At 39.9% G+C, this 17,575-nt stretch overlaps 4 protein-coding genes across 7 annotated transcripts; 1 reads left to right on the top strand and 3 right to left on the bottom strand.

The window, feature by feature from the left end:
* Positions 1-1,017: 1,017 nt before the first annotated feature.
* Positions 1,018-4,182, bottom strand: LOC106430206. The gene is made up of 13 exons (XM_013870978.3): positions 3,958-4,182; positions 3,466-3,513; positions 3,329-3,377; positions 3,203-3,251; positions 3,046-3,116; positions 2,863-2,921; positions 2,567-2,662; positions 2,357-2,414; positions 2,086-2,222; positions 1,899-1,955; positions 1,685-1,782; positions 1,374-1,567; positions 1,018-1,290 (listed from the first exon to the last, which is right to left on the bottom strand). The coding sequence occupies exons 2-13, from the start codon at positions 3,475-3,477 to the stop codon at positions 1,235-1,237; spliced, it is 936 nt and encodes a 311-aa protein (XP_013726432.2). The 5' UTR covers positions 3,478-3,513; positions 3,958-4,182; the 3' UTR covers positions 1,018-1,234.
* A 295-nt stretch (positions 4,183-4,477) lies between these two features.
* On the top strand, positions 4,478-6,614 carry LOC106378783 (B3 domain-containing protein REM7-like). 2 transcript variants are annotated; one of them, XM_048769405.1, is made up of 5 exons: positions 4,478-4,891; positions 5,387-5,449; positions 5,539-5,833; positions 5,916-6,001; positions 6,083-6,614. In XM_048769405.1, the coding sequence occupies exons 1-5, from the start codon at positions 4,694-4,696 to the stop codon at positions 6,380-6,382; spliced, it is 942 nt and encodes a 313-aa protein (XP_048625362.1). In that variant the 5' UTR covers positions 4,478-4,693; the 3' UTR covers positions 6,383-6,614. The 2 variants fall into 2 exon arrangements, with proteins under 2 accessions (XP_048625362.1, XP_022546073.2); XM_022690352.2 differs by having other exon boundaries at positions 5,916-6,614.
* A 157-nt stretch (positions 6,615-6,771) lies between these two features.
* Positions 6,772-11,584, bottom strand: LOC111199854. 3 transcript variants are annotated; one of them, XM_048769395.1, is made up of 3 exons: positions 11,196-11,584; positions 7,361-10,921; positions 6,772-7,082 (listed from the first exon to the last, which is right to left on the bottom strand). In XM_048769395.1, the coding sequence occupies exon 2, from the start codon at positions 10,913-10,915 to the stop codon at positions 8,348-8,350; it is 2,568 nt and encodes an 855-aa protein (XP_048625352.1). In that variant the 5' UTR covers positions 10,916-10,921; positions 11,196-11,584; the 3' UTR covers positions 6,772-7,082; positions 7,361-8,347. The 3 variants fall into 3 exon arrangements, with proteins under 3 accessions (XP_048625352.1, XP_048625359.1, XP_022546075.2); XM_048769402.1 differs by having other exon boundaries at positions 7,361-10,916; XM_022690354.2 differs by lacking the exon at positions 11,196-11,584 and having other exon boundaries at positions 7,361-11,129.
* Positions 11,585-15,396: 3,812 nt separating this feature from the next.
* Positions 15,397-17,515, bottom strand: LOC125593169. Its single transcript, XM_048769388.1, has 2 exons — positions 17,114-17,515; positions 15,397-16,797 (listed from the first exon to the last, which is right to left on the bottom strand). Exons 1-2 carry the CDS (start codon positions 17,393-17,395, stop codon positions 15,547-15,549), a joined length of 1,533 nt encoding a protein of 510 aa, XP_048625345.1. The 5' UTR covers positions 17,396-17,515; the 3' UTR covers positions 15,397-15,546.
* Between the last annotated feature and the right edge of the window lie 60 nt (positions 17,516-17,575).

Here is a 17,575-nt window from a genome sequence, read left to right as displayed (position 1 = left end):
AAAAGTATGGATTTTAGCAAAAGAAAAACTAGAAGTATGGATCATTATTCATTATCTTTGTCTCTCAGATTAAAAATATTGGACCATGAAGTCACCCATCAAATGTGTTGTAAATGTATCGAAGTTTAAAAAAAGAATCCAATAATAAAAAAAACAAGGGTTTTATATGAAACCTTTTGAGCTATGTTTTTTTTTGTTGAGAATTACCCTTTTGAGCTATGTTCGGAAAGAGGAACACAAATGAAGAGGATCGAATATAAAGCTTACCTTATGTTGGAAAGAAGAAGAACATCATGTTGGAATTATCGAAAAGTTCAATATATATGCATTCACAATATGTATTTTTATGGTTTTATTAAGACTTGATTTTAAGACTTTTTTCATTAATTATTACACCCTGGTTATATAGCTACTACTTTTTTTATTAACTACGTTTCTATATATATTTAATTACATTTTTTGATGATTGGATGGCGAGATAACGTATGAAAATGCTTCTTTTTTACTATTTGTCAAATACAGTAGTTAACGAATGAATAGTTGCTCCCAAAAAAAAACGAATCAATTATTTATTTTTTTTGGCTTTTGTACTCTTTTGTTTCAATAGTCTATATATAATGTCAACGGAAGTAAACAAATATTCGAACTAGGTCGGGACATTCATTTTTTCATGAACATCAAAGTAGCAGCACATGTACCATAACTGTATCGGAAATAAAATTGGATCAATAGTCCCGAGAGGGCCCATGTCAGAGTTCTTTACATTTTTTTTTCTGGCAACGAACTTTTGAGTGTCGTAATCATATGCTCCAATAATACATCACTAAAGTTTCGGCATGGGATGGTGTTATGAAAGATAATTCAAAGTGGGTAACACAACTCCGGGATTCCTTACCATCACCGTAATTTCATATGTAGACTACGTAGTAACATTACTTTTATTTTTATATTTACAATTACTTCAACTAGGGCCTTTAATATGAGAAATATTATACTGGTGAACATTATGTATCGTAATTGAATCGAACCTACGGTAGATAAGTTTAATTTGTAAACTTTTTTACAGCCACTCTTGAGTTCCAAGTTGAACGAAACATAGTAACAGAAAAGCAGAACAAAATCCATTCTCTGGCACAATTTTAACATCGTTAGAAGGATTATCACCCAATATCACACAAGAAAGCAGCGAGAGATATATGACTTAGAGAAAGCTTCAGTCTTAGCTCCTACTCCTCTACAGAAATATTTGCTCAATTTCTTGTGGCATGTTTACTACAATCTCTGCGTATGCTGCAATTAACAAAGTTGAATACAGTTACAACAAACCGTAAAACAACAATTAACAGAACGGAAGTTAAACTAGAAATAAATACCTTCAGGTAGTGATTGGATCCTTAAGGCATCCTCGGCAAAAGATAAACGCACCGGGATTGCTTGACTTGCAAGTTTGCTTAACCTAGGGCTTGTGCACTGCCTCTTCAGCTGGTGCATTGGCCATGCTAGAACTCTCACTTTTGTCGGAAGTTCACACATAAGATTCCCATATCTCAGGCTCACCACCACCTTACTTCAATGCAAAAACATTATTTGGTTTTGAAAAAGCTATAGAAAAGAAAACAGGAATCTCACTCAAGTGGCAACAAGGTCACCAGCGTTGTATTTAATGACTTATGAAATTACTAACCAGTCACAATCATCTATGGCAAATTCAATCATGTGGTAAGGAAGACTGTGATAAAGCTCCCTGATCTGATTTCCATAGAGCTCTTTGATAAGCCGAACCTGCAATAGATTCAGGAGAAAAAGTCATGACCCCAAAAGAACAATGTGAAAGGCCAATTCGACAAACACAATCTAATTTTGATCATCCACTCATGGAATCTTGATTGTTCTCATACCTGCTCCCTCCTCTCCACATATGCGTGCAGGAGATCCCCAACATTATCGATGAATTTCTGGCGTCAACACAAGTGATAGACCAAAATTTTTTTTAAGAAATGTAAAAATATAAACTGAAGGTAAGGTACCATTGAACAACGTCAAAGCAAGTTGAATCTCAGAAATATATCCAGAAACCATGCTCACCTTAGCATTCGAAGAAAGAAGATCATTTTCCAAGTCACGCAGTGGCAAAAAGAATGGAATTGTGTGCTCAAGTACATTCATCTTCTCCAGAAACGACTTGCTCTCAAGCACACAGTGGTAAATCTCGTAAGTTTCTCCTACATATAAAAGAAATAAATCATCACCAAACAAAATTCCTAACTCTCTTTCAGTGATACACCAGGAGGTAAGAAGCCTCTGACGAGAAAAATCGCTATATTTTAGTAAAATTGCCATTTATAGTTCAAAATACCTGCAAAAGATGTTCCATACTGTATTCCAATCCTTGCTCCCTCTAAGCAATAGATCACCTGTTTGATAGATATATCAAATATATAAGCTAAAAACGACCTGGTATCAATTCAAGGTGAGAAGTCACTTCAAAGTTAAGACTACCACAGTGTCAGTCAAAACTGTGAAATAAGAAGGGATAATGGTAAAATATGTGCTATCTAGGAGTTACCTTATTTCCCACTCTGTAAGCAATTCGTTCTTCAAGATGAGAAACTGGTGCAAAACCTGAATTGCCGCTATCCTTTTTGTCAGCCTCCATATGCACCTACAAAGTAAAAGTCAACAAAATCAACAGATGGCATACAAGATTACGTTTCACAAAGGAAACAAAAAAATCCATTTTATATTATTTTATTTCGTCACAAAAGCATAACTAATCGAGAAAGTGTCTACTAAGCCCTCAACCAGATACTAAGGATCGGAGCACCTATTTATGAAGTACACAATGATGGATGATGACCATACCCGTTCTCTTAGTGTAGCCAACAAGCCATCATTCCACTCTTCCCCATCTAAGCATACTTCTGCAGAGGACAGGAGAGAATAGACGGATGAGCATACATACTTACAAAACAAAAATATAGCCACAGATGATCCAAGCACATCGTCTAAATAGTGCTGATGAACAATTCAGCTATCTATACCCACCTTGACTTTGGGATGCCCGTGCAGCTTCAAATTCTTTGCTTAACCGATCAAATATCATTTTATCAGAATCCCTAGCAAAAATGATCACCAAATAAAAAGTTAAAAACTTCAAGACGATCGAGAAGTAAACAATATATTTTCAGAGGCGTATTCTTACCTGGTAAGACGGTCAGTCAATTGTTGATGCCTCTTGAGAAGATTCGTGACTAGGAAAAGAGCATAAAAAATAACTTTGAGTATTGGACACAAGAAAATAGGAACCACGAGAAACCATGTTACTCACATCGTGCTCGTGTTGAATCCAGTGGAATGTCATCGTCCAGCGAAACAATCTAGTAGCAGCAAAACCAACTCTTAAAGAATCTGCCTTTTCAAGGTTACAACTGAATATAATAAAACTGAAAAAGGTGTGTCATTTACCATTTCTCCCATCTTTGCTTTCCAGAGAGCTCCCTATTGACCAAGCTCCTGACAAAATACAGAGAAGTTGATCATCAATGCCATACATCGTATTTTCAATTTGCATACATCACATCTAAAGTCCCCAGTTTTTCTTATGAACAATCCTACGATAACTAGTCCTAACTCAACACAATATTCCAAAATTTGAAACGGAGATTCCTTTACAAAGAGTAGCTCATCAGCTATAACAAACCATCCAACACCGATACAAAGATGAAAAGAACCCTCACGCTTCATTCAAAACCTAAACCAGATTCTCAACGCAGGAAGCATTGTTAAACAAATTGAAACAATAACAAGAGAATGAGAAGAAAACTCCTAGCACGATCAAATACGCCTAAAGCTATGAAATCAAAATGTCTCCTTTAGACGCGAACAGAAACGAGGCTGAATCAGAATCCCTAATTCGTCGCAGCAGACAAAAACCTAGAACGAAGAACACTAGCTTACCGACGGCGACGAGTAGAGAAAGAAAACAGGTCGAATTGGCGGGGAGAGGCGAAGAGCCGTCGCAAGCGCCGGGTAAGATCAGGCGGAGGAGGAACAGAGACTTAAAACCAGCGACGGGAGGTTGTCGTTTGATATACGATAAATTAATCGGTTTGGTTATTACGGGACATCACCTCCAATGCCCACCCTCCTTATCGGTCAATCTTTGAAGGACATGAAACAAAAAGGAAAAAATATAAAATGGCAAATTGCTGGAATTTACAGTTAACCCTAAGGAAGGTAAACTATTTACGGGTTTTACCAAGTTTAACCGGAGGGAAAACCGAATCGAATTAAAATACGAACCAAAGATCATAAATTAGACTTAACCGTTCCCAATCCAACTTAAACCCTCCGATCCAATCTCGATTTTAACCATCTCGAACCCGAATCCAAATAACCACTCAATTTCGATTTAAACCAAGTCTCCCCTTTATTTCCATTTCCCCTCTCTCTCGGGATCCCCGGGACATCATCTCCTATACCCACCCAGCTATATCTCTAATCTCCGTAAGACATGAAAACAAAACAAAAATGGTAAGTTAAATAAAAAGCCGGAAATTACATTTAACCCTAGAACATTTGAAGTATTTACCGGTTGTACCTACCTTAACCAAAGGAATAACCGAATTGAGTTGAACCACGAACCAATCCCTAATTTCGACCCGAAATTAAAACATAACCGTCCAAAAACCGAATGGTACCAATTCCCTATCTTAAATCCCCAAACCAGACCCGATTCCCTCTCATTTTCGGGAAGCCCTTCCCTCTCTCGACACTTCGGCGACACAACCGAGGGAGATCCCCGCTACCCCCACCAGCGACGGCCAATTCCACCGAAGAGGAGACTCCTGACCAGCAACGGCCAATCCCACCGATAGCGACACAACCGAAGGTATGTCTTCCTCGTCGGTTCTGTTTCTCCATCGATCGAGTTTACCATTTTTATGAAGAAACTACAAAACGTCGGTTCATTTCTTTAGGGTTGGAGAAAACGTCGGCTTTGTTTAGTGTTGCTTAGGGTTTTTTAGATGGCGACACCACCAAATGGTTAATTAAGTTGCTTAGGGTTTTTTAGATTCGGTCCATCGATCGAGTGACGGCTTTGCTTAGCGTATTTGATTGATTGAGTTCATGAATTAGATCTGTTGATCGAGTTCATGACGCTAGTTTTGGTTATATCGAGTGCATGATGCTTGATTGAGAATTTTATGCTAGCTCAGTCGATGGAGTTCATGATGCTTGATTGAGTTCATTTGCTAGTTTTCGGTTTTAGCAAATGGTTAAATAAAACTGAAAATGATATAGAATGATATAGATTTGGTCTGTGACTTTAGCAAGTTCCTTGACATGCGTCTAACTTTGTCTAGCTTTTGTTTCTTGTTTGCAGATGGTGCAACCGCAAGAACCTCATTTCTTCCAACCTTTGCTTCCTGGATTCCAGACTCACTTGGTAAACACACTCTCTGTATTGCCTTTTCTTGATTGCAAGAACCTGATTTCTTCCTTGTTTGTGTAACTTACCTCAAATCTTGATTGCAGACAATACCCATTGTATTTTTCTCCAAGCACATCCAAGGGAAGACGAATGGGAACACATGGACACTAACATCCGACGCTATGGATCAAACATGGCAAGTGATACAAGAAGAGAGGCGACTCACCCGAGGTTGGAAGGAGTTCGCTGAGGCACATGACCTTCGAATAGGAGACATTGTCATCTTCAAACTCAAAGGTTCCATGGTCTTTCACGTCACTCCCTTTGGTCCGAGCTGCTGTGACATCCAGTACACATATCCCAACTCAATGGAAGAAGCCCATGACCACCAGAACAATAGTAAGTGTGATTCAAAGTCACCGCACTAGCATAGGTTACTTATGAGGTTTTTTGAAGTTGTTGTTTGTTTCTTGTGTTTCAGCAGGAACAGGGGCTAGGTTTTCTTACTCGTGGGACTACTGTTTTAAGGCTGAGGTCACGGATTCTAATGTCCGTGAAGACAAACTTGTGAGTGAAACGAGTGTTCTTTTGTGTACTTACACATCTTTATGTTGTTCTGACACATATGTTTATGTTCTTTTGTTGCAGAATCTCCCTGTGGGGGCTACTGGTTGTAATGCTCTGAACAAAGAATGCAAGAAGGCGAAACTAGTGAACATAGAGGGAAAGGCGTGGAATGTGTCAATGCGATTTAACGAATCAGGCGGCTTCTACTACATCAAAGGGTGGAGAAAGTTCTGTGCTGAAAACAAATGCCACATTGGAGACAGCTTTGGCTTCAATGTGGTTGGAGATGGGAACACTTTGCCATTGATGTGTGTCTGTTCTCCAAGTAAGGAGTGTCTTAAATCTGCAGGTGACATTGCTTCTTCCTCCCGGGTGAACTAGGAAGATCATGTGTTCTAGTTGGGGACGCGTCTATGTTGGTTGTGACTTGATCTTAAGAGCACAATGTCTTGTGCTTTGAACTTATTTTGTGTGTCTTTTATATGTTTGCTTTTTGGTACTTTCAACTTGTTATTTTGATTTGATGGTACTTTGAACTTGTTATTTCGGTTTGATGTTGCAAACTTTTAGTTAATCATTTTCATGTCAATTAGTTATATAGAGTTTCGACTTTTGGTTAATCATTTTCACGTCCTGAATGATAATATAGATTTGGTCTGTGACTTTAGTTAATCATTTTTCGACTTTTAGTTAATCATTTTCTTGATTTTGGTTTGATGTTGCAAACTTGTTATTTTAGTATAATGTCACAAGACACACGCATAGAGAAGTAAACCACAAAACACATAAACATTAGATAGATAGTTTAAGTCATAAGACACACACATAGAGTCATAAGACACACACATAGAGAAGGAAAGTAGCAACATGGATCAAAGTACCATCATAAGACATAGAACAACAACAACTTAGAACAACAACAACTTAGAGCAACAAGATGGGATCATGGACGGTGGAGTTGGTAAAGCTGAGCCTTGAGGCGATCAATCTCCTCAGCCATCTCTTTGACACGGTCTACTAACTTAGTAACCTCGTCCTGAATCGCGATCACCCACGGCGTACGAAAGTGGAGACCATTATTCTGCACAAGTTTTATCACAAGTTATACAAGTTTTTCAAGTTTTCCAGTTTTACCAGTTTCCTAGTTTTCCTAGTTTTCTAGTTTTTCTAGTTTTTTCTAGTTTTTCTAGTTTTTTCTAGTTTTTCTAGTTTTCCTAGTTTTTTCTAGTTTTTCTAGTTTTCCTAGTTTTCCTAGTTTTCCTAGTTTTCCTAGTTTTCCTAGCAAGTTATGCAAGTTTTACCTGCTTAGCAGGTTCTAGTTATACAAGTTTTACCAGTTTTGCACAACATGAAAATTACCTCAAAGTTTTTGCAGGTGAAGTACCTCCTTCCAGGTTGCGTATCAAAATCATTGGGAAACTTGTTACACGGAGATACCTCGGGAATGATACCTCCACCACACGGGCACTTGGTCGGGACGCCGTACTGCGCATCAGCCACGAAACCAAGCATGTCGTTGTGTCTCTTCAAGGCCTTCATGTGACTGTACTCCTCGTCGGGATGAGTCATGCTTCAGTTATTACTGTCAGAGAGAAATGGGAGAAACCGAAAGAGATCGAGAGAGAGGAATGAGGGATGGAGTGGAGTGGAGAGAGAGAGAGAGAGAGAGAGATGGCTCGGTAAAGAAGGGGGAGGAGGGAGAGAAGTAGAGGGATGGAGTGGAGAGAGAGAGAGATGGGACGTGACATAGAGGGGAAATGGAAGAAAATAGAGAAAGAAAATGAAAATAGTTAAAATAATTAAAATAATTATTTTCCCTCATATGTTTTGGCGCCAATGTAATTTCATTTCCCTCCCCGAAATTTGTTCTTAGTTTTACATAAGATACTAGTTTTACGAGATTTGCTCATAGTTGTACTTTCTGTGGTTTATAATTTATTCAGTGTTACCAGTGCTTTCAGTTTGGTTTTCTTGTTTTACTTTCGATTTTAGTACTTGAACATGATATTTATCTTGTTCACTGCACAAATATTTGGGAAACAAACATTACCTGATAATCTCTTTTGTGACATGTTCTTCATTCACAAAGTGTGAGTGAAACTATAAGGTTTATTATGGAGATAGTAAGAGTTTTCATAATTTTTGAGAAAGTTTTGAAAAAAACATGTTTAATTGAATTATTAGTCAGACTAGAGTAATCATAATAGTAAATGTCATAACGAATCAAGTTTCCATCTACATAATAATAATGTCACACTCGAAACACAATGCAGTTTTACAAAGATGATAAAATAGTTTTCCAGAGTTTTCCAAAAAAAATACAAATTACAGAGTAACAAGTTGTGGTTAGGCCGTGTTCTGCTCTGAAGGGCTTGAACCATTTCCAAATAACAGCCAATTGAAACCAAAATTTTGCCTAGGCCGCTTTTTGTTCTGTGTCCTCCTACGGCGTTCTCCACCAGATGGAAGTCTATTAACTCTTTTCCTTCCCTTCCGCTTGATAGGATCCGGAGGTATGATCTTCAGCTCCCTGATGTGATCCGGGACTTCCCATACAGACATGTCTGGCACAGCATAAATTGTCCTGCAATACGCCAATGCCCACAGTTCCGTCCAATAGTATTTTGAGCACAACTCATGATATACTATGTTGATATCACGGCTCCTACCACCCCCATTATCCACCTCATTAGTGTAATAGATATAAGCAGCCAGTCCGTGCAGACAAGGAATCTTTTCATAATCCCACACCTTGCAAGTACAAGTTTTGGCAATCAAGTTCGTCAAAAACATCTTCCCATGACTATCCTTGACCTCGTACTCTAGCTCATAACTATTAAGCTCCCGCACAGGTAGCGTTCGCGCAAGAACCCATAGATCGTGCAAGTAGTTCTCAACCAGAGGCACTAGCATGGTACCCAATGATTGTGAAACAGCATCCTTCCGACGTTGATTAAACCAATCAGAGAATGTCCTAATGATACAATCCAGCATTGGTATCAAGGCCCACCTCCTTGCCTCTCTAAACACTTTGTTCATTGATTCCACGCTGTTGCTTGTGTCCAAGTTGTACCTGTCACGTGGGAAAAAAACCCTTGCCCATTTGTCTTTTTCAGTTTTCTCCTCCACATACGTGTAAGCTGAAGGGAACCTTAGCTTAAATCTTTCGTAAGCAGCATTGAAATCAGCCATTGTGTACATCTTTCCCAACTCCATGAATCTATGCCCGACTACATCTTTGGTGACGTTAGAAGCATGCCCTTTAACATTTTCCTTCAAATGCCATAAACAATGACCATGGTGAGCCTGAGGGTACACGTTTGCTATTGCAAATATCAGACTTGGATTTCTATCACTCATGAAAACCAGTTCAGAAGAGTCTGGTATAACGCTTCTAAGCATCTCAAAAAACCAGGTCCAACTAGCATGATTCTCTCCATCAAGTACAGCAAACGCAAGTGGATAGCAATGACGGTTAGGATCTTGAGCTTTGGCAAAAATTAGAACACCCCCATATCCGTTCTTCAGCCATGTTGCATCGACAACAATCACTTTTCTCATAACTGCAAACCCTTCAATGCAAGCTCCCAACGCTATGAAGAGGTACTTGAATTTACCTGAGTCATCCAATTTCACACTAGTTTTTGTTCCCGTGTTCATTTTCTCTAACATGAACAAATAGCTATACATCATCCTGTAGCTATCTTCCGGACTACCACGTGTATCACAAGAAGCCAAATTCTTTCCACGCAATGCTGTGGAGTAGGATATCATGACACCAAGTTTGGACTTAACCAGAGCCTTAATATCTTTTGGAGTTGGAGTTTGCACATCTCCTGGGAATTCCTCATTCAAAAAACTTGCCACTACTTCTGCTGACGCTCTTCTCTTGTCGTTGCTGTCACTTTGTTGTGTCCGCGAGCATGTATGCATCTTCGTGTAGCTTTTTATTGAGAAAATTTCTGTCCCAGCAATCCTTGAAGCTCGTATTACCCATTTGCAGTCAGCTTGCGAACATGTTATCACCAATCGATTTCGATCTGACTTTTTAGTGACATAACGATAACATTCACAATATGCAGCTCTATCCACCATCTCCTGAATTGCCTTCTTACTTGGAAATTCGTCATGTTTATTAAGACTCAAACCATCGCCCCATTCCTCTATACAACTACTCCGTACTATTGCAGGTGGCTCTTCAACATACTTATCGGCGGTTGGATGTACGGTATCAGTCTCCGCAGCCGTTTCATTCTCCGCAGCCGTTTCATTCTCCGCAGCCGTTTCATTCTCCGTAGCAGTATCATTCTCCATACCAGTATCAGTTTCCGCAGCCGTATCATTCTCCATACCTTTATCAGTCTCCGCAGCCGTATCATTCTCCATACCTGTATCAGTCTCCGCAGCCGTATCAGTCTCCGCAGCCGTATCAGTCTCCATACCAGTATCAGTCTCCATACCAGTACCAGTCTCTTTAGCACTCACCTCGTTATTCCCCTGGTTCTCACCAACGTACAATGTAATGGCATTAGGTCCAACTTCATGTTCCAATAGCTGCAAATCGTTGTAGTTCATACCAACAGAACTTTTACCCGCTATCGAAAGCTTATCTTGTGGTCTCGCTCCCGACCTTTCACTACTCTCCACAACCAAAAGACATCTTTGGTTCTCTTTATCGACACATCCGAGGTAAACATAAAGATCGTCATCATCAGCAATAGTTACAGCTTTCTTGCAACGTATCACCATCGGAATGTAGCTCAATTTCAGTTTTTCCTTACGTTCATCCAACCCAAGCTTCTTATATATCTTTTCATGTAACATTGACAACGTCACATCCTCCACTGATGCCTTCACAGATATACCATACATGCAGTCTTCATATGTAAAATGTACGAATACGTTATTGGTCATTCTATCCTGCCAAAAATATCGCACAAGATCAACAAAAACAAAGTTATACCAGTTGTTCGAGTTTTCCTAGTTATTCCACTTTTCTCAGTTTTCCAACAATAATCCAAAACACTAGGTTTCGAATCGCATCTATCAACGTTTAATTCAACCACATTAATGCATTTTATACCAAATCGCTATACTAATTGACCCATCAACTAAACAATGCCGTTGTGCATTGCTCCTAACTCGATTCCAAATACATGCATTTCTCAAGAGAAGTTGGGGGACCTGAGTTTACCTGCAATACCCAACTCTAGACCTCCGGAAACACTTTGAAAATGGAGGAGGAGGAGAGAAGCTGCGGCGACAGAGCCGGATGGGGGAGCGGGGATGGGGGAGGGAGCTGCTCGGGGAGGGGAGCGGGGGGAGCTGCGGGGGGGGAGGAAGAAGATTAAGCTTTTCTCAATTAATTTTTTTTTAATAAAACCATTAACCAAACTTCCCAAACCAACGATTTCAATCACAAACCCAACCCAATCACATTACAATTTTCGATTTTCATTCAACCCATCCCCCCCAAATCAAGGTCAGTTTAGTCTTTCCACAATTCATTAAAGAGTTATGGGTATAGATGATTTTAGTAGGTATAGGAGATTGAGTGATGAGGAGGATGGACAAATGAGGTGATGTCCCGGGATCCCCTCTCTCTCAACGGTTTCCCCCAAATTCGAAAACGTAACCCTAGAACATCCCACTCCCCTTCGATTCCTTCGATTTCCCTTCGATTATTCACCGAAAACGTGTGAATCATGGTTGAAACTAGGCTGGGTAAGAGAAAGGATAGGCCTCCTCCAACGGCTCCTCCTCCGCAAAAGAGCGGGACCTCGAAGAACTCGAAGAAGAACAAACCGAAGAAGAGTTCCAAGAAGAGAAAAACGACGGATGAGGAATCACCGGCGGTTGATTTTGTTGGAACCGTGGGAGTTGCGGAGGAGAATGAAGTAGAAGAACCGGCTAAGGATGTAGAAGATCGGGAGAAAGAGAAAGAAGAATCGGAGAAGGAGAAAGAAAGGGAAGAAGAAAATGGAGACGAAGATGAAGAGGAAGAAGAAAATAGCGATGAATCTCAAGAAGAGAAAGACGAAAATGGAGACAAAGATGAAGAGGAAGAAGGAAATAGCGATGAATCTCAAGAAGAGAAAGACGAAAATGGAGACAAAGATGAAGAGGAAGAAGGAAATAGCGATGAAGAAGTAGAGAACAAAGATGAAGAAAAAATCCAAGAGGAGGAAGACACCGGAGAAGAAGAGAACGGGACTCCCGAAGAGAACAGAGGTCAAAATGAAAATGAAAATCAAGAACAAGGAGAACCCCCATTGGAAGCGGAATTAGGAAATGTTGATGGTGATGGTGAAGGGGTTCTCGGGCAAGGAGAAGAGGTAATAAGTGTGGAACTTGAATAGGGTTTAACTAGATATACTAGGAAAGGCTCGGATAACTTAGGAGAACTATGTTTTAGTACTTGCATAACTGATGTAGAACACAATGTTACTTGCAGGAATTAGAGGCAACCGAGGCAATCAAACCGTTGAGGATGTACTTCTATGAGTCGGAGTACAAGAAACAAATAAAGCTAGCGACCAAATGTTTCGTCAAAGACGTTATGGTTACATTTGACAATCTGGAACCGCCGATGAGTGATACTGAGAGGAAGTGGTTTGAGAAGCATCCACAATTCTGTCACGTGTTCCACCTGGAGAAGGACTCAAACCACATGGTCCAAGGAATGTGGATGTTGCTATTGCGGACAGTGGATAGCTCGAAGAGGAAGGAAGTGTGGTTCATTGTGAATGGTGTTCCCATCCGCTATGGCCTGAGAGAACACGCTTTGATCTCAGGTCTTAGCTGCCGCAACTATCCACTTGGGTATAAGGAGTTTGGTGATAGAAAGTTCGTGAAGCGCTATTTCAAGAAGGGAGAATCAATAAGGCTTGAGGATATCAAAGCGAAGCTGTTGGCTATGGGAGAACACAGAGACCGGCTGAAGATGATGGTTTTGTTCTTTTTAGGAAGTGTTATCTGTGCGCAAACGAAAGTAGGAAAAGGCGCCAGAGATGTTTTGGAATTCTTCCAAAGAGCTGTGGACGATCTCGAGTTCTGCGAAAACTTTCCATGGGGGAGGTACTCGTTTGATTACATGGTTAAGGAGATATCGCACACCATAGATCATTTTGGAGGCCGGGTTAGAGAGAAGACTTTATGGCCACTTCCAGGTTTCTGTCTGCCACTGGAGGTAAGCAATTGAAGATAATCACCTTATCATTTGTTAATTTTATTGTGTTAAGTGTTTGTACATGATTGGTATGTAGTTGCTTGCTTTTGAGGCAATTCCCAAGTTGGGATTGAAGTTCAGAAAAGAGGTTGAAGACGTCGATGTAGACTGTCCTAGGATGTGCAGATCAGTCTTTAAATCAGCAGGGATGAAAGGGTTTTCACTTTCAAAATTGAATCGGGAACTGGACAAACTGGACAAAATAACGGTATGTTTCTTCCCCTACAAACTTTGAAAATGTTATAGCATTATACTAACATAAGATTATTTTTTGGTTTTAATTTTTTGGTATCAGTCACGGGATATCCACAGCATCCTTCCTACCAAGACAGAAGAAGAAGTAGCTCTTTTGGAAGAGATGACTGAAGAGGAGGACGACGTTGATGTTGATGATATTTCTGTTGACAGTTGGGTAAAGCGTCTTGCGGAAGGACATTCAGTCTTTTTTGAAGAGATGTATGATGTAGACGTTGCTGCGCGTGATCCAAATGCACAAGAGGCTGTCGACGAAGATCAGGATGACGAAGAAGGTGGAGAGGAAGGAGGCGCAAGCCAGAAGAAGATGATGGAGGAGTTGATCAAACAAGTGAAAATGTTTGGCACTCAGCTAAAGAGAGTTAAGAAGACAATGGACAAGTTTGAGGAAAGGATGGTGGTTCCGTTTGAGGCGTTTATGAAGAAAGCTATGGATGAAGGGCAAGGAAGCAGGGAGTGAAGAACTCGGTTATGTATTTTGTAAACTCGGTTATGTATTTTGTGGGAAGTTGGACCCATTATTTTGTTGTTGTGTGGATGTTGGAAACCTATTGACTTATTAGGTATGTTGGATGGAACTTGTTCTTGTTATCATGGATGTTGCAATCTTGTTATCATGGAAGTTCTTATGATTATTTTTTGAATGTGCCTCTTAAGGAAAACTAAGAAAAGTAGGATAACTTAATGAAAACTAGGACAACTAGGAGAACTTGTAGAACTTAATGAAAACTAGGAAAACTAGAAATACTAGGAAAACTAATTCTTCAACACCACACTTAAACTAAGCATACAATTCTTCAAACTTCCTAACAATGTCATCTTCTTCATTTTCGTCATTCCCGCCCCCGCCCTTCCCTGTCTTCTTCTTCTCCAAGTGACTTTTCATTTCAGAAATGGTCTTCTGTAATTGCTCAATCACTTTATCCTTCTCCTGGATTTCATCACGGGCTTGAAGCAATGCTCTCCTTTGCCATTCTGTACCAACCTCTTCATCGAACCAAGAGAAGTAATTGCATTCATTTCCAAGCTGCAATAAGGTCAAAATTCAAACCCAATTCAAATTCAGATTCCATTATATCCAGATTCCATCATATATTCATACCTTAAAACGCGGACAGCCATAAAAGTGTCGACCAGGATTTTTCTCAGTCCAAGCTTGCCTTATTTTCGCCGGCAAGCCACAGTGACACAACCTCAGACAAGAAAATCGGCGGCGGCTCCTTTGCGATAAAGACGAACCCGAACCCGAACCCACTTCCATCTTCACTTTTTCCATCTCACTTGCTCGGCGAGGGGGGAAGAGAATTCGATTCTCAAAATAGAGAAGAGAGACGAGAGAGGGAGAGAGACACGGGAGAGAGGGAGAGGAAATGGGGGGAGAAATAGAGAGAAAGAGAGAGGGAGAGATGAAAAAGGGATAAAAAGTCAAACTGAAAGTACTTGAAAGGCTTTCGGAGGGGAGTAAATTTGTGTGGTTGAGATAATTGCCCAAAAAAAATTTGTTCATAGTTATACCCAAGATACTAGTATTCCCAACTTTGGTCATAGTTATATTTTTGTCGGTTTCTAATTTATTTAGTGTTACTAATCTATTAAAATTGGTTATCTAGTTTTACCTTCAATATTACTAGTTTAAATTGTTATATATATAGTTCCGTGCAATTATATTTAGCGAATAGATATAACTCGAAAGTTTCGTTTGTAAGATGTCTTTGGCCAACAAAGTGTTATTGGAATTACAAGGTCTCGTAAGGGATACATGAGAGTTTTTTTCCTAAATTTCAGAAATTGATAACCGAGTTTTATTATAAATATATGTTAGAGTTGCGAAAACAAATATAAAACAATGATATTCAGGTTTTGATAGAGAAAAACTATGAGATTCGAGTTTTGATATAGATAATACTAATGTCATTACAAAACAAAGTAGATTTCAAGTTTTACGCAGTTTTCCAAGTCATACAACACGATACAACACGAAATGAAACAAAGTTCAAGAGCCACAAAATCAAGTACCCAAATGCATTACTCGAAATATGCATTACTCCAAATTCATCCAAATTTAAACTCTTTTCCTTCCTTGCCGCTTGATGCGATATGGAGGTATGATCTTCACCTCCTTGATCTGATCTGGTACATTCCAAGAAGCCATGTCGGGCACAACATTAAGTGTTCTGGAATACGCCAAATGCCACATTTCCGTCCAGTAGTATTTTGAGCACAACTCATGGATATCAAGGCGCCTACCATCAACATTCCTAGCGAAATAGATATAAGCTGCCAGTCCATGCAGACAAGGGAACTTTTCATAGTCCCACACCTTGCAAGTACAAGTTTTTCCAACCAAGGTCGCCCAAAACACCTTTCCTGCAGTGTCAGTGATCTCGTACTTAAGCTCGTAACTATCAAGTTCCCGCACAGGTAACTTATGTGCAACAGCCCATAGATCGTGCAAGTAGTTCTCAACCCGAGGCACCAGTCTTGTATTCATTGATCTAGAAACAACATCCTTCCGTTGAGTGAACCAATCAGAGAATTTCCTAATGATACAATCCAGCATTGGTATTAAGGCCCACCTTGTTGCCTCTTTAAACACGTTCTTCATTGATCCCAGAGTGTTGCTTGTATCCAAGTTGTACCTATCACGTGGGAAAAAAACCCTTGCCCATTTGTCCTTTTCAATACCACATTCCTCCACATACTTGTACGCAGCTGGACATCTTATCTTAAATGAGTCGTAAGCAGAATTGAAGTCATCAACCGTGTAATATCTGCCCAACTCCATAAGTTTTTGCCCGACTATATTCTTGTTGACGTTACAAGCATGTAATTTCACCTTTTCCTTCAAATGCCATAAACAATGACCATGGTGAGCCTGTGGAAATACGTTTCCTATGGCGAAAATCAAGCTCTGATGAAGAGTACTAATGAAAACCAGTTCAGAAGAGTCTGGTATAACACTTTTAAGCATCTCGAAAAACCAAGTCCAACTAGCAAGATTCTCACCATCTACTACTGCAAACGCAAGTGGATAACTCTGACCATTAGGATCCTGAGCTTTCGCGAAAACTAAAACACCACCGTTCTTCAGACGTATCCCCTCCACAGCTATCACCTTCCTCATAACTGCAAACCCTTCAATGCAAGCTCCCAAAGCTATGAAAAGGTACTCAAATTTACTTCTATCATCCAATTTCAAACAGGTTTTTGTCCCCGGATTCACTTGCTCTAACATGTACAAATAGCTATACAACATCTTGTAGCTCTCTTTCGGACTACCAGGTATATCTCTGACGTGATTGCTCATTGTGTCCTGCCAAAAGGAACCAAACAAAAGAAACTCACTACAATTTCCCCTACTATTATCCTGCTACAGTTTTACCAGTTATTCGAATTTTTCCTGTTTTCCTAATTCTACCAGTTGTACCCAGTTATTCAGTTTTACTACAATTTATCAAGAACAATTGAATAATCTAGGGTTTATCCCTATCCCTCAACTCCAATTCACCTACCGAAATTCATTATACCGAAATTTACCCCGAAACTAAACAAAACTTGTCACAATTACAAATCTATTAAAACCCCCAAAACCTACTTCCGAAATAATGCTCGAACAGAGCATAACTTACCGGCAGCGTTCGAGAAGCTGAGAGAGAGAGGAGTGGAGGAGGAGTGGAGGAGGAGTGGAGGAGGGGGAGAGTGGAGGAGGAGCTGCAGGTCCCGCAGGAGGAGCTGTAGGTTGGGTGGTCTGGGGGGAGGGGAGCTCGGGGAGAATCGGGATTCACTTTTTTCTTTTTTTTTAGACCAAACCAACAAACATAAGAACCACTTTTAATTTTTTTTACAGACCAATCCAATTCAGATCCGACCAAACCCGAGTTATGTTGGATGCCGATTTTGGTTTGGGACATTCTTGGTTCCAATTAAAATATGTCCTTTTGGTCTTTTCACATATTCATTAATGCTTGATGGGTATAGTATATTTTATGGTGCATAGGAGATTGATTGAGGAGGAGATTGGGCATTGGAGGTGATGTCCCGGTTATTACCGGTTTGGAGTTGAAACCAAATTGCCTAAAACGCCGTCGTTT

Source organism: Brassica napus, chromosome A3, assembly GCF_020379485.1.
Source record: "Brassica napus cultivar Da-Ae chromosome A3, Da-Ae, whole genome shotgun sequence".
Taxonomy (NCBI): domain Eukaryota; kingdom Viridiplantae; phylum Streptophyta; class Magnoliopsida; order Brassicales; family Brassicaceae; genus Brassica; species Brassica napus.
Note: the sequence above shows the minus strand (reverse complement) of the source record. Positions and strands in the feature narration are given on the sequence as shown.